At 33.6% G+C, this 13,344-nt stretch overlaps 1 protein-coding gene across 3 annotated transcripts in view; it reads left to right on the forward strand.

Moving 5' to 3' along the window:
* Positions 1-13,344, forward strand: part of SLC4A10 (solute carrier family 4 member 10) — a 247,679-nt gene that overhangs the window by 199,473 nt on the left and 34,862 nt on the right. For all 3 annotated transcript variants that reach the window (XM_070380872.1, XM_070380873.1, XM_070380874.1), the window contains 4 exons: positions 2,034-2,139; positions 7,974-8,135; positions 9,620-9,733; positions 10,938-11,099. In XM_070380872.1, the coding sequence (XP_070236973.1) occupies positions 2,034-2,139; positions 7,974-8,135; positions 9,620-9,733; positions 10,938-11,099 (544 nt within the window). The remainder of the gene's footprint in view (positions 1-2,033; positions 2,140-7,973; positions 8,136-9,619; positions 9,734-10,937; positions 11,100-13,344) is intronic.

Here is a 13,344-nt window from a genome sequence, read left to right on the forward strand (position 1 = left end):
ATTACAAAATGCATAAATGTATACATGCCATTTAGTATATATCATGTTACATATTCTTCATAATAGCTCTACTAGGTAGGCATGTCAAGTCCTCATTTTACTTTATGAGGAAACCAAAGTTTAGAGTGCTTAAATAACTTGCCCATGCCACATAACCAGTGAAGCACAGAGCTTTCTGATACAAAGGCCTGTGTTCTGTGATTATGTTCAACTAATCTGGGACTTGGGAACCTATAGATTTGAACAAATTGCATTAATGAATGACTATTACTGCCTCTCAAAGACCTTTGTTTCCCTTTTGCTTTGTCTCCTCCCTCTGATAGCACAGTGGCCACCGCAGCTACTCATAAGGGCTAATGCTTCTTCTCTCATCCCCTTAAAATCCTCATTAACAGCCTTCTCATTGGAATCCTCTGTTTCTTTAATGCTCCAGTCCCAAGTGAGCCCAGGTGGGAATACTCTAACCATCCTTAGTGAGAATAGGTGCAGGCCTGTCTGTATTGCTCAAGTCAAGTAGAATTTTATATAATAATAGACACTGAGTACGCTTTGAAAAATGAATGAGTGGTGATAAAAAAGAACAGACTAAAATTCCTGATGTAGAAAGAGAGACTGTAGCTCAGGCAAAGGAATTTATCAAGTAGAAACTGTAGTATATTTTCCTATAGAAATAATAGTTGAGTTCTACAGTTTAATTAATATCACTAAAATAGCAGTCCAACCTATTTTTAAGTTTTGTAGTATATGTGGGTTAACCTGGGAGCCCAAATACGATTTTTATAAAATGCTTCTAGAAGAAAATGCTCTCTGAAGGGCAAATAATAGACAATGAATTTTTTAAACAAACCATTTGTAAATTGAAGTTAACATCTAAGACCATTAACTTGTTGATAATCTTTGCTTGTGTGTTCTCATTTACTTACAAAGTTATGAAGAATGTGATATCAAAAGCTGTTGTCTATTACATAGTAGTAACAATTGCCCAGATCTTTCCTACTCTTTCCGCTCTTACCCTCAGCATTCATCATGTCACCCGTATGTGGCTGTTGTTCAGTCACTCAGTTGTGTCCTACTCTTTGCAACCCCGTGGCCTGCAGCAGGCCTGGCTTCCTTGTCCTCCACTATCTTTCAGTCTGCCCAAACTCATGCCCATTGAGTCAGAGATGCCATCCAACCATCTCATCCTCTGTTGTCCTCTTCTCCTCCTGCCCTCAATCTTTCCCAGTATCAGGGTCTTTTCTAATGAGTCGGCTCTTTGCATCAGGTAGTCAAAGGATTGGAGCTTCAGCTTCGGCATCAGTCCTTCCAATGAGTATACGGATGACAGAGGATTGATTTTCTTTTCTTACTGGTTTGCTCTTACCCTCAGCATTCATCTTGTTACCTTGCATATATAGTAGCTATTCAAAAAATTTTTGCATATTGATTGTTTGAGTTTTAATAAGACTATCACTCATCACAAAGAAAAGTATATTCTGAGATACACAGGGTTCTTACTTCAACTTAGCTTTAATTTAAAATTACATAGCATGATTCTAAGTGATCTCTAGAACATGAAATATATATATAAACATATATGATATGTTTTTACAATATTAATAAATTATAAAAATACATTTGGATGTTTATCATTTTTTCCCACTTGACTTATAATTTAGGGTAAATGGTTGTTGTAAGATTTAGAAAGCATCTTGATTTAAAAGGCCCCCAAAACCTTGTGTTCTAACCTATACTTTAAAAAATTTCCTCTGACTGGAACAGAGAGGGAATGACGTCTCATTCCAGGAAACATTAAAAATGTATATATATTTTTAATAATATACATTTAATATATATCTTTAATACATATGATAGTAATATATCTATCATTTGTCTGAAAATAGCGTGTTTTGGAATATTTAGGATGACCTAACTACTTATCTCTCAAATGGAGGAAGGCTGTGACTGGGGAAGAAGGACTACTTACACATCTATTTTAAGTCTGGTCACAAAAATATACTTATTTCATAAAAGACACTGGTCTGTCTTTGCAGATGTAACTGTGTGGAGCCACATAATCCTAGTAATAATACATTGAAGGAATGGAGGGAGTCCAATATTTCTGCCTCTGACATAATTTGGGAGAACCTAACTGTTTCGGTAAGTGAAACATGTCTTGAATCTTATTACTATAAGGTCTTTTTTTGACATTTTGAATGAATTATTGCCACTAAGGTAAATTATTTTAAATAAATACTATTACAAAAGTGATAGTTTTATTTCATCCATTCAAATATGCATAAGTTAACTGGGGGTTTTCTTTCATTATTAAGCTTTTCCAGTAGTTAGTAGTCCTGAATTACTCCAAAAGCACACCTATATGGCATAATGTGACTAGATTAACTGAAAGCACATTAAATAAGAGCAATGTTGACCTAAATTAAACCATATGACAGAACTAAGTCAGCCTTCTGTGTAAAGAATGCTTTTACTTCGCTCCATAATACCGCTCCAGCTGTTCAGAATATGTTGAGGAGGAGGGGATGTTTGTTAATATTTTGGTATAAATATTGAACTTTTGGGGAAAACCAAAGTCACTTTTCTTAAAATTCTGGCACCTTCCTCAGAAAGAGTTTTCTTACTTCCATTTTCTCCTTATCTTCCTTCCGTTTAACAAAGAGAATCACAACATATTTTTCATCTATCAAAGTTAAATCTTATACCTTTAAAAATATTTCTGTCTTTCCTTTTTATAATGATATCTTTTTTCCCCTTCATAGTTGAATGTCTCTATTTTTTTTCAGTTCAGTTCAGTTCAGTTGCTCAGTCGTGCCCGACTCTTTGCGACCCCATGAATCGCAGCATGCCAGGCCTTCCTGTCCATCACCAACTCCCGGAGTTCACTCAGACTCACATCCATTGAGTCAGTGATGCCATCCAGCCATCTCATCCTCTGTCGTCCCCTTCTCCTCCTGCCCCCAATCCCTCCCAGCATCAGAGTCTTTCCAATGAGTCAGCTCTTCGCATGAGGTGGCCAAAGTACTGTTTTTCTTAATCTCTTGTAATATTTGTGCACACCTATTTCCATCTATATTTACATCCTTTACTTCTGGTCAATCAAATCTCATAACTTGAAAAATACAAAGATTCTGCTTTTAATAAGTATTAAAATCTGAATCATTCTCGTTTCTTTTCCATTCTTCTCAGTTACAAACATTACAGTCCAAAGCTTCTGCCAATTTACCTACCTGTATAAGCTCAAATCCCATTATAACCATCAGCATAAAACTATATGAACTCTAGTTCATTTCATGAGAAACACATTTTAGTGAGTGAGCCAGTTAGTGATACACACAAACCTTTTTTGTTGCATGATTATAAAACTCTAAACACAGTTCTTACAAGAGCACTTGATCTGTTGCCTATTTTTCTCACTTTTCCTCATTAAGTATTTTTTTCAGAATCAAAATTTTTAAAATTCTATCTTTGACCTGTATCTTACTACCTTTCTTCTTACCCTAGTCATTTGCTCTAAAATGTCTTCACTTTCATTTTTTTTTCTGTTGTAGTTAACATTTATTCTGTTGTATTTTTCCTTAGAAAAAAGATTTATCGAACTTTTCCCTTTCAGAGAGCCATTTAAGTTGACCAATAAAAGAAATGATGAGCTGAACAAGAAAGAATGCTACAGTTGTTCAGAAGTTAGACATGGTTGATCCATTCAGCAATGCATCTTCCATTTACATTCCCCTTTTATAAACTATAAAGATATTATATTTTAAGAGTTCCCTGCTTTTGTCCCTCATCTTGGTGTCCCCTACAATACACTTACCCAATAATTTCATCTCTAAATTATTTAATATGAAAATTTACTCTATGTGTTTTATAGTCTTGAATAATTTAATGTTAAATAATAATATTTATTCCATATAGTAGCAAATCCTGAATCATACATTTCTAAGAGACTCATAGCACAATTGATCTACCTAGATCAATATTAGAAGTTTTAGGATCAAGAAGAGTACAGTGAAAAATATTTTGCAATCAAACAAAGCAAATCTAATCCTGAGGTTATTATTATTATTATTTTCTTTGTTAAGTTCTGCACTAGGTGTTAACATTCTGGCAGAAATTTTCATAGTATTTTTCATTAGGTAAAAGCACTGTTTGCAATGAATAATTGCTAATCTTGGCCAGAAATAGCACTTATCACCAAAGGGTATTCAACATAATGAAAAAAACTTACAATTTTAAGTCATTGAGGGCTATAATGATTTGTCTTAATTGTTATTCTATTTTTTTCTCAGCATAACCATCAGGATCATCAAAAGCATTTTATTAATTTTATTAACAGTGCTAATGGCTATTATAACTAGTTTTGTAAAAATGGTCATGTAGTATTTACTCTGTGTATTAGTCACTGGATAATTTTTAATTGAATTGTTACATTTCTCATGAACTGTAATTTTTACCTTGCTAACTCAGCAATGGCAAGAACTTTAGCTTTCTTTGATTCCCCCAAATAGCTGTATGCATAGTAAGTGTCCAATAAACATTTAATGATTATTTTGAAAAGCAGTCTCAAATTGCAGATTTACTATTTAATGTAAATGTCTTGGTTTATTTTGTTTTCTAGCTTTATTGAGGTATAATTGACAAATAAAAATTATGTATTTTAGGTATAAAATGTGTTTTGATGAATGTATACAAGGTGAATGATTACCACAATCAAGCTAATTAACACACATAGCACCTCACATAAGCAACCTTTTTACTTGGTGAAAACAATTAAGATCTACTCTCCCAGCAAATTTCAATTATTTAATGCAATATTATTAACCATAGTCACTGTGTTATACACTAGCACTTCATAATTTATTTATCCTGCATAACTGAAACTTTGTTCCCTTCAACCAATATTTCCCCATTTTTCCTCTCTCCCTAGTCATTGGTAACTATCATTCTACTCTCTGCTTCTGAGTTTGACTCTTAGCTTCCACATAGAAGATAAATCATACAGTATTTGTCTTTCTGTGTCTGGCTTGTTTCAATTAGCATTTCTTACAGGTTCATTCATGTTGTTGCAGTAACGTTTCCTTCCTTTTTAAGGGTGAATGATATTCTATTGTATATTTATACTACAGTTTCTTAATCCATTGATCCATTGACAGACATCTAGGTTATTTCCAATCTTGACTATTGTGAATAATGCTTAATTCAAGTGTTTTATAGCAAGCTAGAGTACTTAGGTTTCTATGTTTATATATATATTTTAGCAGTATATCAAAATCTGTCATTATAAGGAATTCCTAGACAAGGTTTAAAATATTCACAGGCAATTAACTAGCAATTGGTTAAGAATTGTTTCAATGCCAGAATTACATATTTAGCTTATACATAAATAAGGGGCAGGACACTAATGCCAACTCTAATTTCTTATTTTATCAAACTTAATTTTTACCAACTTATAAAATTGTTGAAGCTTAAAACGTGTTGAAGAATAATTAGTAGAAATGAGTTTGTCAACAAGCATTTTTTTCATTTTCATAAGTGAAACCATATGTGAGACTCAAAATAAGAGAACAGGATTTAGATTTAGTTTTCTCTTCCAAATCTTAGGACTTCATGTGTGTGTGTGTGTTTTAAGGGTACAGTTGGTATAAACCAGAAAATAAATGTAGAATATAGTAGCTCACAATTTTTCCTTTTTAAATAACATACTGCCCCCCTAAAAGAAAGAAAAATATACTTTTCAAATTTGCTTTGAATTAAAGTGACTAGGCAGGCTAATGGCAATGTATTATAGCTTATAAGACACTTAAATAATTCTTTAAATGGTTTCTATATTACCAAAAATTGAGAACAAGACTCAACCAAGTCCAAGACTTGGAAGACTTTTATATCTGCACAAAAGATAGAAGATGATCACAAATATATAGGTAATGTGTTTACAAAGGAACTTTTAGCTCCTGTTTGTATTTATCCATTCTTTTTTTTATTTACTTTTAATTGGAGGATAATTGCTTTACAGTGTTGTGTTAGTTTCTGTCGTACAACAGCATGAATCAGCCATAAGTATACATATACCTGCTCCCTCTTGAATTTCTCCCCCAACGTCCCACCCCTCTAGGTCATCACAGAGCACCAGCTTGAGCTCCCTGTGTTATACAGCAACTTCCCACCAGCTATCTATTTTGTACATGGCAATGTATATGTTTCAGCGCTACTCTCAGTTCATCCCACTCTCTCCTTCACCCAGTCACAAGTCCAGTCTCTATGTCTGGGCCTCTGTTCTTGCCCTGCAGATAGGTTCATCAGTATCATTTTTCTAGCTTTCTAGCCTCTATCCCATTACTTTGCTTAGTAATTGCTTTACTAGTAAAGCTGAACAAGGGGCAAGAGAAGGGACTAAAAATTTCAAGGATTTGTTTTTGCTACTTTATCCATTTTAACAGAGTTTTGAGAGAAGGAAAAACTAAAGCTATAATTAAGGCTTGGGGATTTTTTTTTTTTTTTTCCCAATTAGCAAAGTTTCTGTGCTCTGTATTAACTTAACGTGGTTAATTGGAATTCAACTTTAGCTAGCAAAAATGTAGCATTTGCAGTTAGATTAGAAAAAGGAACAGAATTTTTTTAGATAAAGTATACAAACAAAATTTCTCAAAAATCCTAGCCTTACAGGTAACTGTCCCAAGTGATTTTACTAGTTTGTTTTTAGATAACAAGGTAGCGGTCTGTGATTTAGTCTAGAATCTTTCAAAGGTATGTGTTTCCTACTGTACTCCAGGGCTTGAGGCTTTGTTCATTGGACAGTCTCTGCTGGTGATCAATCTGGCAGTCCATATTTTTTCCTAAGATCTTTCTGTACCATGGCACAATTCAATTCCTAATTCAGGCTCAGAATATCTCAGGTACTAGCAAGGTCACTGGATCACTTAAACCATTCTTTTCTGTTTTGAAATAAAAAATTAAAATTTAATGTTCTAATTTTTAAAATGAAATGGTAAAATCCAATCTTATATGAGCTTTAAAAAAAAGTCTCAATTTCAAAATAATATTGTTTAAAATGCTGTTTTTTCCTCCAAGAAAGAAAAATTTTTTGACTTTGCTGCCACCTCATGGCTAAGACAGCAATTAGAAATGGTTCTTCAGGGGGTTATAAAATATATACCAGGAAAAAAAAAAAAGAAAGATCATGAATCATTTGTTGTTGTTGTTGTTCTTACATAGTCGCTCAGTCATGTCTGAGTCTTTGTGACTCCATGGAGTATAGTTTGCCAGGCTCCTCTGTCCATGGAATTCTCCAGGCAAGAATCCTGGAGTGGTTTGCCATTTCCTTCTCCAGGGTATCTGCCCTACCCAGGGATGGAACCCGGGTCTTCTGCATTGGCAGGTGGGTTCTTTACCCGTGAGCCACCTGTGAAGCTCCTGAAAAAGTCATAGTGAATATGAACTTTGCCCTGCGCCTATAGTACTTTTTCTCTTTTGTTCTATAATTTAAGTTTGAGCTCCATCTTTGACTTCTAGTTTCACTTAAGTAATAATATATCGTATTTTTTTGTTGTTGCTTTTCTCACCTTGCTTGGGAGCTTTAGGACTAGATAATTCAGAGAATCACTGTTCTCCTTTAATATGCAATAATATTCCCACCAGCTCTGCTGCTGCCCAGCAGTGGTGAGGCCATAGCAAATTACTTACCTTCTCTATACCATATTTTCCTCAGATACAACATGGAAATAATAGCAACTACCTATTTTATAGGGTTGATGTGATACTTAATAAAGACGATGATTGGTGAATCAGTTTTATAGATTCAATTTTTAAAAAGCAAAAATTTTAGAAATAGTTCTTACTCCTCACTACCTATCCAAACATGAGCCTTAATGAAAAACCTTGGCAACTCAACTACAAGTGATCCTAAGACATTAGTTTTCTGAAAGAACTACATCCACCTTTTTTCCTTAATAGCTCCATTTGTTTTACTTCTCTGGCAGGAATGCAAATCACTGCACGGGGAGTATGTTGGACGAGCCTGCGGCCACGAGCACCCCTATGTTCCAGATGTTCTGTTTTGGTCAGTGATCCTCTTCTTTTCCACAGTTACTCTGTCAGCCACGTTGAAGCAGTTCAAGACTAGCCGCTATTTTCCAACCAAGGTACTCAGACTACAGTTTTTCTGATCAAAATGTCTACCAGCATAAAGCATGTTACGGTGATATGTGTATTTTAGGACAAAATAAAGAGCGATTACTGTCATTAAAGGGGCCACTAAAAGGTTTTTGGGTGATTGAGCTGCCATATTAGGAGTGAGGTGTGGTGAGGTGGGGAAGAGGAAGCATTTCGTGAGACTGATGCTGGGAGTGCAGATGGCCTCTAGGCTTATCTCCTAACTTCAAATCCCAGAGATAAACTCCCACGTTCCGACTTTCATTTTTGGAACTCAGAAGCGCACACTGCATTACTGATTGTCACTTTCTTGCCCAGTGAACAGTGGGAACTATTCCAGCCTGACAGACACCTCATAGGAGCCACTGTTACATTTTGTAATTGGGAAAGCCCCTGCAAGACTCATTGGAACACTATCCTCTTTTTCATTTTTAAAGTGTCAGTCCCTCCCCCTAACCCACCACGTTTGCATCTGCATATTTGGAAAAGAAAGTAAACAGAGAAACAGCTTAGTTCAATATTTAACACTGCAAAGTAACACCTATAAGGCCTGACTCAGCCAAAAAAGGACTAAGGAAGGAAGGGAGGGAGAGAGAAGAAAAGAAAGAAGAGAAACAAGAAAACAGGCTTTTGAGAGATGAGCTAAAAATTGTGATGAAAATTCTACTCTGGGAAAATGTTTTAAGAACTGTTTGAGAGAAACTTCTGTTTTTGTTACCTCTTCCTTCTCTAAGTTGGAAGATTCATTTCTTTCCTCCAACAGCTTAATTTGATTAATATAGAATTGATTTTTTCATTAAACTCCTGAATTTTGTATGTGTTTGTGTGTGTGACATAAAGGCATCCTAATAAAAGCCAGATCTTACTGAATATTGTTTAAGGATTTTGCTCAAAGAAGACTTTATAAATGAGAAATAGAATAACTTTTAATTTTACTTACTCTATTGTGCACATTACCTGCTGCTATACTTATATCTCAGATAAACTAACTATTTTGATACTTCAATAAAAACAGATTTTGTTTTATAGTGTTTGAGGGTTTATCATATTAAAATGTTACCTGTGTGAGAAAGAGTATTAAAATTTAGCCAAATTCTCTCCATTCAATGTTATTCTGTATTTTAAATATTCACACATTGGAATTCATAATAAACTTAGATTTTTATCATCATCACTGGTGTAAGTACCATGCATGATTCCCTTAATAAACTTAGATTTTAAATAAATACTGAAAACAGTACAATCAGCATTGTAGCTATTCCATAATGCCTCATTTTGAACAGGTTGAGTGTATATTTATCTTAATGACAGAGGTACATAAATATAAATATGACAGAATTAACAGTAACATTATAGTATGTATAAAATGTAATATTATGATATCATGTCATAAAGTGTGATTCTAGATTATGTTCCTGAGTATTCCTCACTATTTATAGTTCCTTCAAGTGACAAGTGTTTTAATCATCTTTAGGTTCGATCCATAGTGAGTGACTTTGCTGTCTTTCTTACGATTCTATGTATGGTTTTAATTGACTATGCCATTGGGATCCCGTCTCCAAAACTACAAGTACCAAGTGTTTTCAAGGTGAAGTTATCATAACATTTACTATCTCTCCATCTTTGTAGGTCTAATTTTTATTCAGATGATAGCTATAAACCTACCACTTGGGATTTTCATGAAAATATAAAGAATATTGATTAATATAACAGAAAATAAAATGCTCACAGCCCAACTACAATTTTGGTCTAATATTAAAAAATAAATAGTAATCACAGAAATAGAGACCTGGAAGCCACTTGAAAAAGTTTCCTGTTAATTCTTCCAGTAGGAATATCTATATTCCTAAAAGATAAGGAAACATTTTTAAAATAAGGGAAATGCATTTTCTTTTTGCAGAATTGCACAATGGATAGGGATTGGAAAACAAATAAAATTAGGTCTGAAATAGAGTTTGAACCACATTACAACTATGTCCTTGGGCCAGTTACTTAATCTCTTTGAACCTTGTTTTCTCACCTATCAAACAGAGCTGGGGACTTCCTCAAAGAATTGTCAAAATGAATTCATCTGGGACTCATCTCAGGCACCAGCCATGTTTAGAACCCTTCCCTGAGTGTCTTTTTGCTGTTTTTACTTAGTGGCCTGGATACACATCTAAAATGAGTTATACACAGTTGTCAATGTGATATTTGTAAAAGTGAATGAATTTGCCAATCCAATAGCACATATGATAATGGTAATATAATTTTATTTAATATAGATATTGATTGAGAACACAGATTTTTGAGCCAGTCTATCAGAGTTGAAATCTTGTCTTCACCACTCACTAGCTTTGGGACCTTGAGAAATTTATTCCCTATGCCTGTTTCCTTGTCTGTTACTTCTTTAGACTATTGTGAAGGAAAAAGTGAGCTGAAATATTTAAAACACTTAGAATGGTGCCTGGTACCAGGTTTTGTGAATATTGTTATTAACGATACTGGATGCTTGGGGCTAGTGCACTGGGACGACCCAGAGGGATGGTATGGGGAGGGAGGAGGGAGGAGGGTTCAGGATGGGGAACACATGTATACCTGTGGCGGATTCATTTTGATATTTGGCAAAACTAATACAATTATGTAAAGTTTAAAAATAAAATAAAATTTAAAAAAATAAAAAGTTAAAAAAAATATAATTACTTGGCGTATCAGTTTATAATTAGGGCTTTCCTGGTATTGTCTGTAAGACTTCATTTGATTAGATATTTATTAATCCAGTTAATAACTGTGCATTCTTTAATTTTTCACAGCCCACAAGAGATGATCGTGGCTGGTTTGTTACACCTTTAGGTCCAAATCCATGGTGGACAGTAATAGCTGCTATTATTCCAGCTTTACTTTGTACTATTCTAATTTTTATGGACCAACAGATTACAGCTGTCATTATCAACAGAAAAGAACATAAGCTAAAGGTATGTTTTAGCATCTATTTTAATGTAAATCATTATGATTTAACTGAGCTCAATTGATGTTTGTTATGTTCATTATGCTTTGTATTCTGTATTATACTTTGTATTCTATAGTCATTTGCAGAGTGAAATATTAAAATTTCCGATTTATAATTTTATTTTCTATATTCACGGTACTTTGTCTTACAATAAGCTTAAATTGATTATTAGTTAATTTATTTATGGCACTTGGCTGAGCTCTAAATTCTAAAACCTTATCTCTAGGACTTAAAATTTTAAAATGTTGCCAAAGTTCTAGTGTTCTTTACCATGTTTAACACATTTTAATGAAATGGTCTGTTTTGGTGAAGTGTAGTTTTACCAATTTGTCTTACATCTGAGATTCTTCTATTTCTATATTTGACTCTGTCTATTAGATTGCATTTATTTTGGAAAAAATTGCATCTTCAAATAATTCTCAATTTTCTTTAGTTATTTCTCCATCTATAATGTCTATGACATCAAAACCAAGTTATAAATGTTATAGTTTTTAAGTGACATCTTTGTTTAGTTTTATTGCAGATTTCAATGATTTTCTTTTACAAAGAGAATAAATATAAATATATTTTATTTATTATATTCTGACCCTGCCATTTTGCAACTGTGAATAAAGTTGTTCATTGGTATGAGATACGTAATGTGAGCACTGTCATTTATAGGAATATATTAAGTTAAATTAAACCAACAAAATCACTGAATGGTTAAAAGTACTCTGAATCAAACCTTATAAAAATTAGAGCACGCACAATCCTGTTTTTTTCTGGTATCATGGGATAATGGTTGAGCTATCGTCATATATTCTTTAAATTCTAGGAAAAATTTTGTCAGAGCAACAGAAATTATACTTTAAGAATTTTTAAGTATGTACCTTAGAAAGATTTTAAAAACCTGATTGAACTATTTGATAGGAAGTAGTAATGACATAGTAAAACCTGATGACTTCACAAAAGTTAACAAAGGACTGAATGAACCAGTGAATATTATAACTTTTATGGTTTCTATCTGAAAAATTACAGGTTTGAATCTTGTGTTTTCTGGGAGTAGGGAAAACCTTCCTCTCAAACTAATTATGAAAATAATTTGGTAAAATTATATGTTATAAACAAAACAATTTTATTTTCTCTCTATCTGACTCCTCCAGAAATTTGAAACTCTTAGGTTTCCAGTATGGAGAAGGCAATGGCAACCCACTCCAGTACTCTTGCCTGGAAAATCTTATGGGCAGAGGAGCCTGGTAGGCTGTACTCCATGGAGTCGCGAAGAGTCGGACATGACTGAGTGACTTCACTTTCACTTTTCACTTTCATACATTGGAGAAGGAAATGGCAACATACTCCAGTGTTCTTGCCTGGAGAATCCCAGGGACAGGGGAGCCTGGTGGGCTGCCCGTCTATGGGGTCGCACAGAGTCGGACATGACTGAAGCGACTTAGCAGCAGCAGTAATGACATAAATATAAGAAACCACAGTTATTTGCAATAAATCCTACTGAAAAGGAATTTTGTCTATTATATTGGGGAGAATGTGTATCTGTTTTAAAATAAAGAGCATTTTTTTTATTCTGTTTTTAGAAAGTAACAAGAGTGCTCAAAACTTTTTAAAAAAAATGAGTTCATATTAACTTCTTGTTTTTGTCAAAGGAAAATTTTAATTATTAAAGATATATTCTACAAAAATATCACATTAAGTTCTTAGGAACTAGACCAATGATGTGCTGGTACATGTTTAACAACCAGTTCTCTGTGTGTAAAAAAAATACCCTGATTTATAATGTTTGCCGATTTTCATGATGTGAATACTCCCATCATGGCCCATTTCAAGCTACCAAAGTGACATCAATTGGCAGGAAGAAAATTGAAAATTAAACAATTGGCTCTTATAAGTCTATATGAGCTGGCTCCAAAATACTGCTGAACTACATTATTCAATATTGGAAACTTTGAATCATTTACAGCTCTCGAAATAAGAAATTCAGATTTCCAAGTTAGTAGTCAACTTATTTAATATCAATCATTCAAAAATATTTGATATTAAAATATCAGCCTTCTGCAAAAGCAAATACTGCCACAACCTAATTATTAAAGTTACAGAGTTAAGTAATCTATAAAGCTGGTGTTAAGAACTTTATGTTGAACACTGTTAGTCTGCTATTCTCTAAGAAGTAGGAAAACATTTTTCCTAGACACCAGTTTATTTTTTAAAACTGAAAA

Source organism: Bos mutus, chromosome 2 (assembly GCF_027580195.1).
Source record: "Bos mutus isolate GX-2022 chromosome 2, NWIPB_WYAK_1.1, whole genome shotgun sequence".
Lineage (NCBI taxonomy): Eukaryota > Metazoa > Chordata > Mammalia > Artiodactyla > Bovidae > Bos > Bos mutus.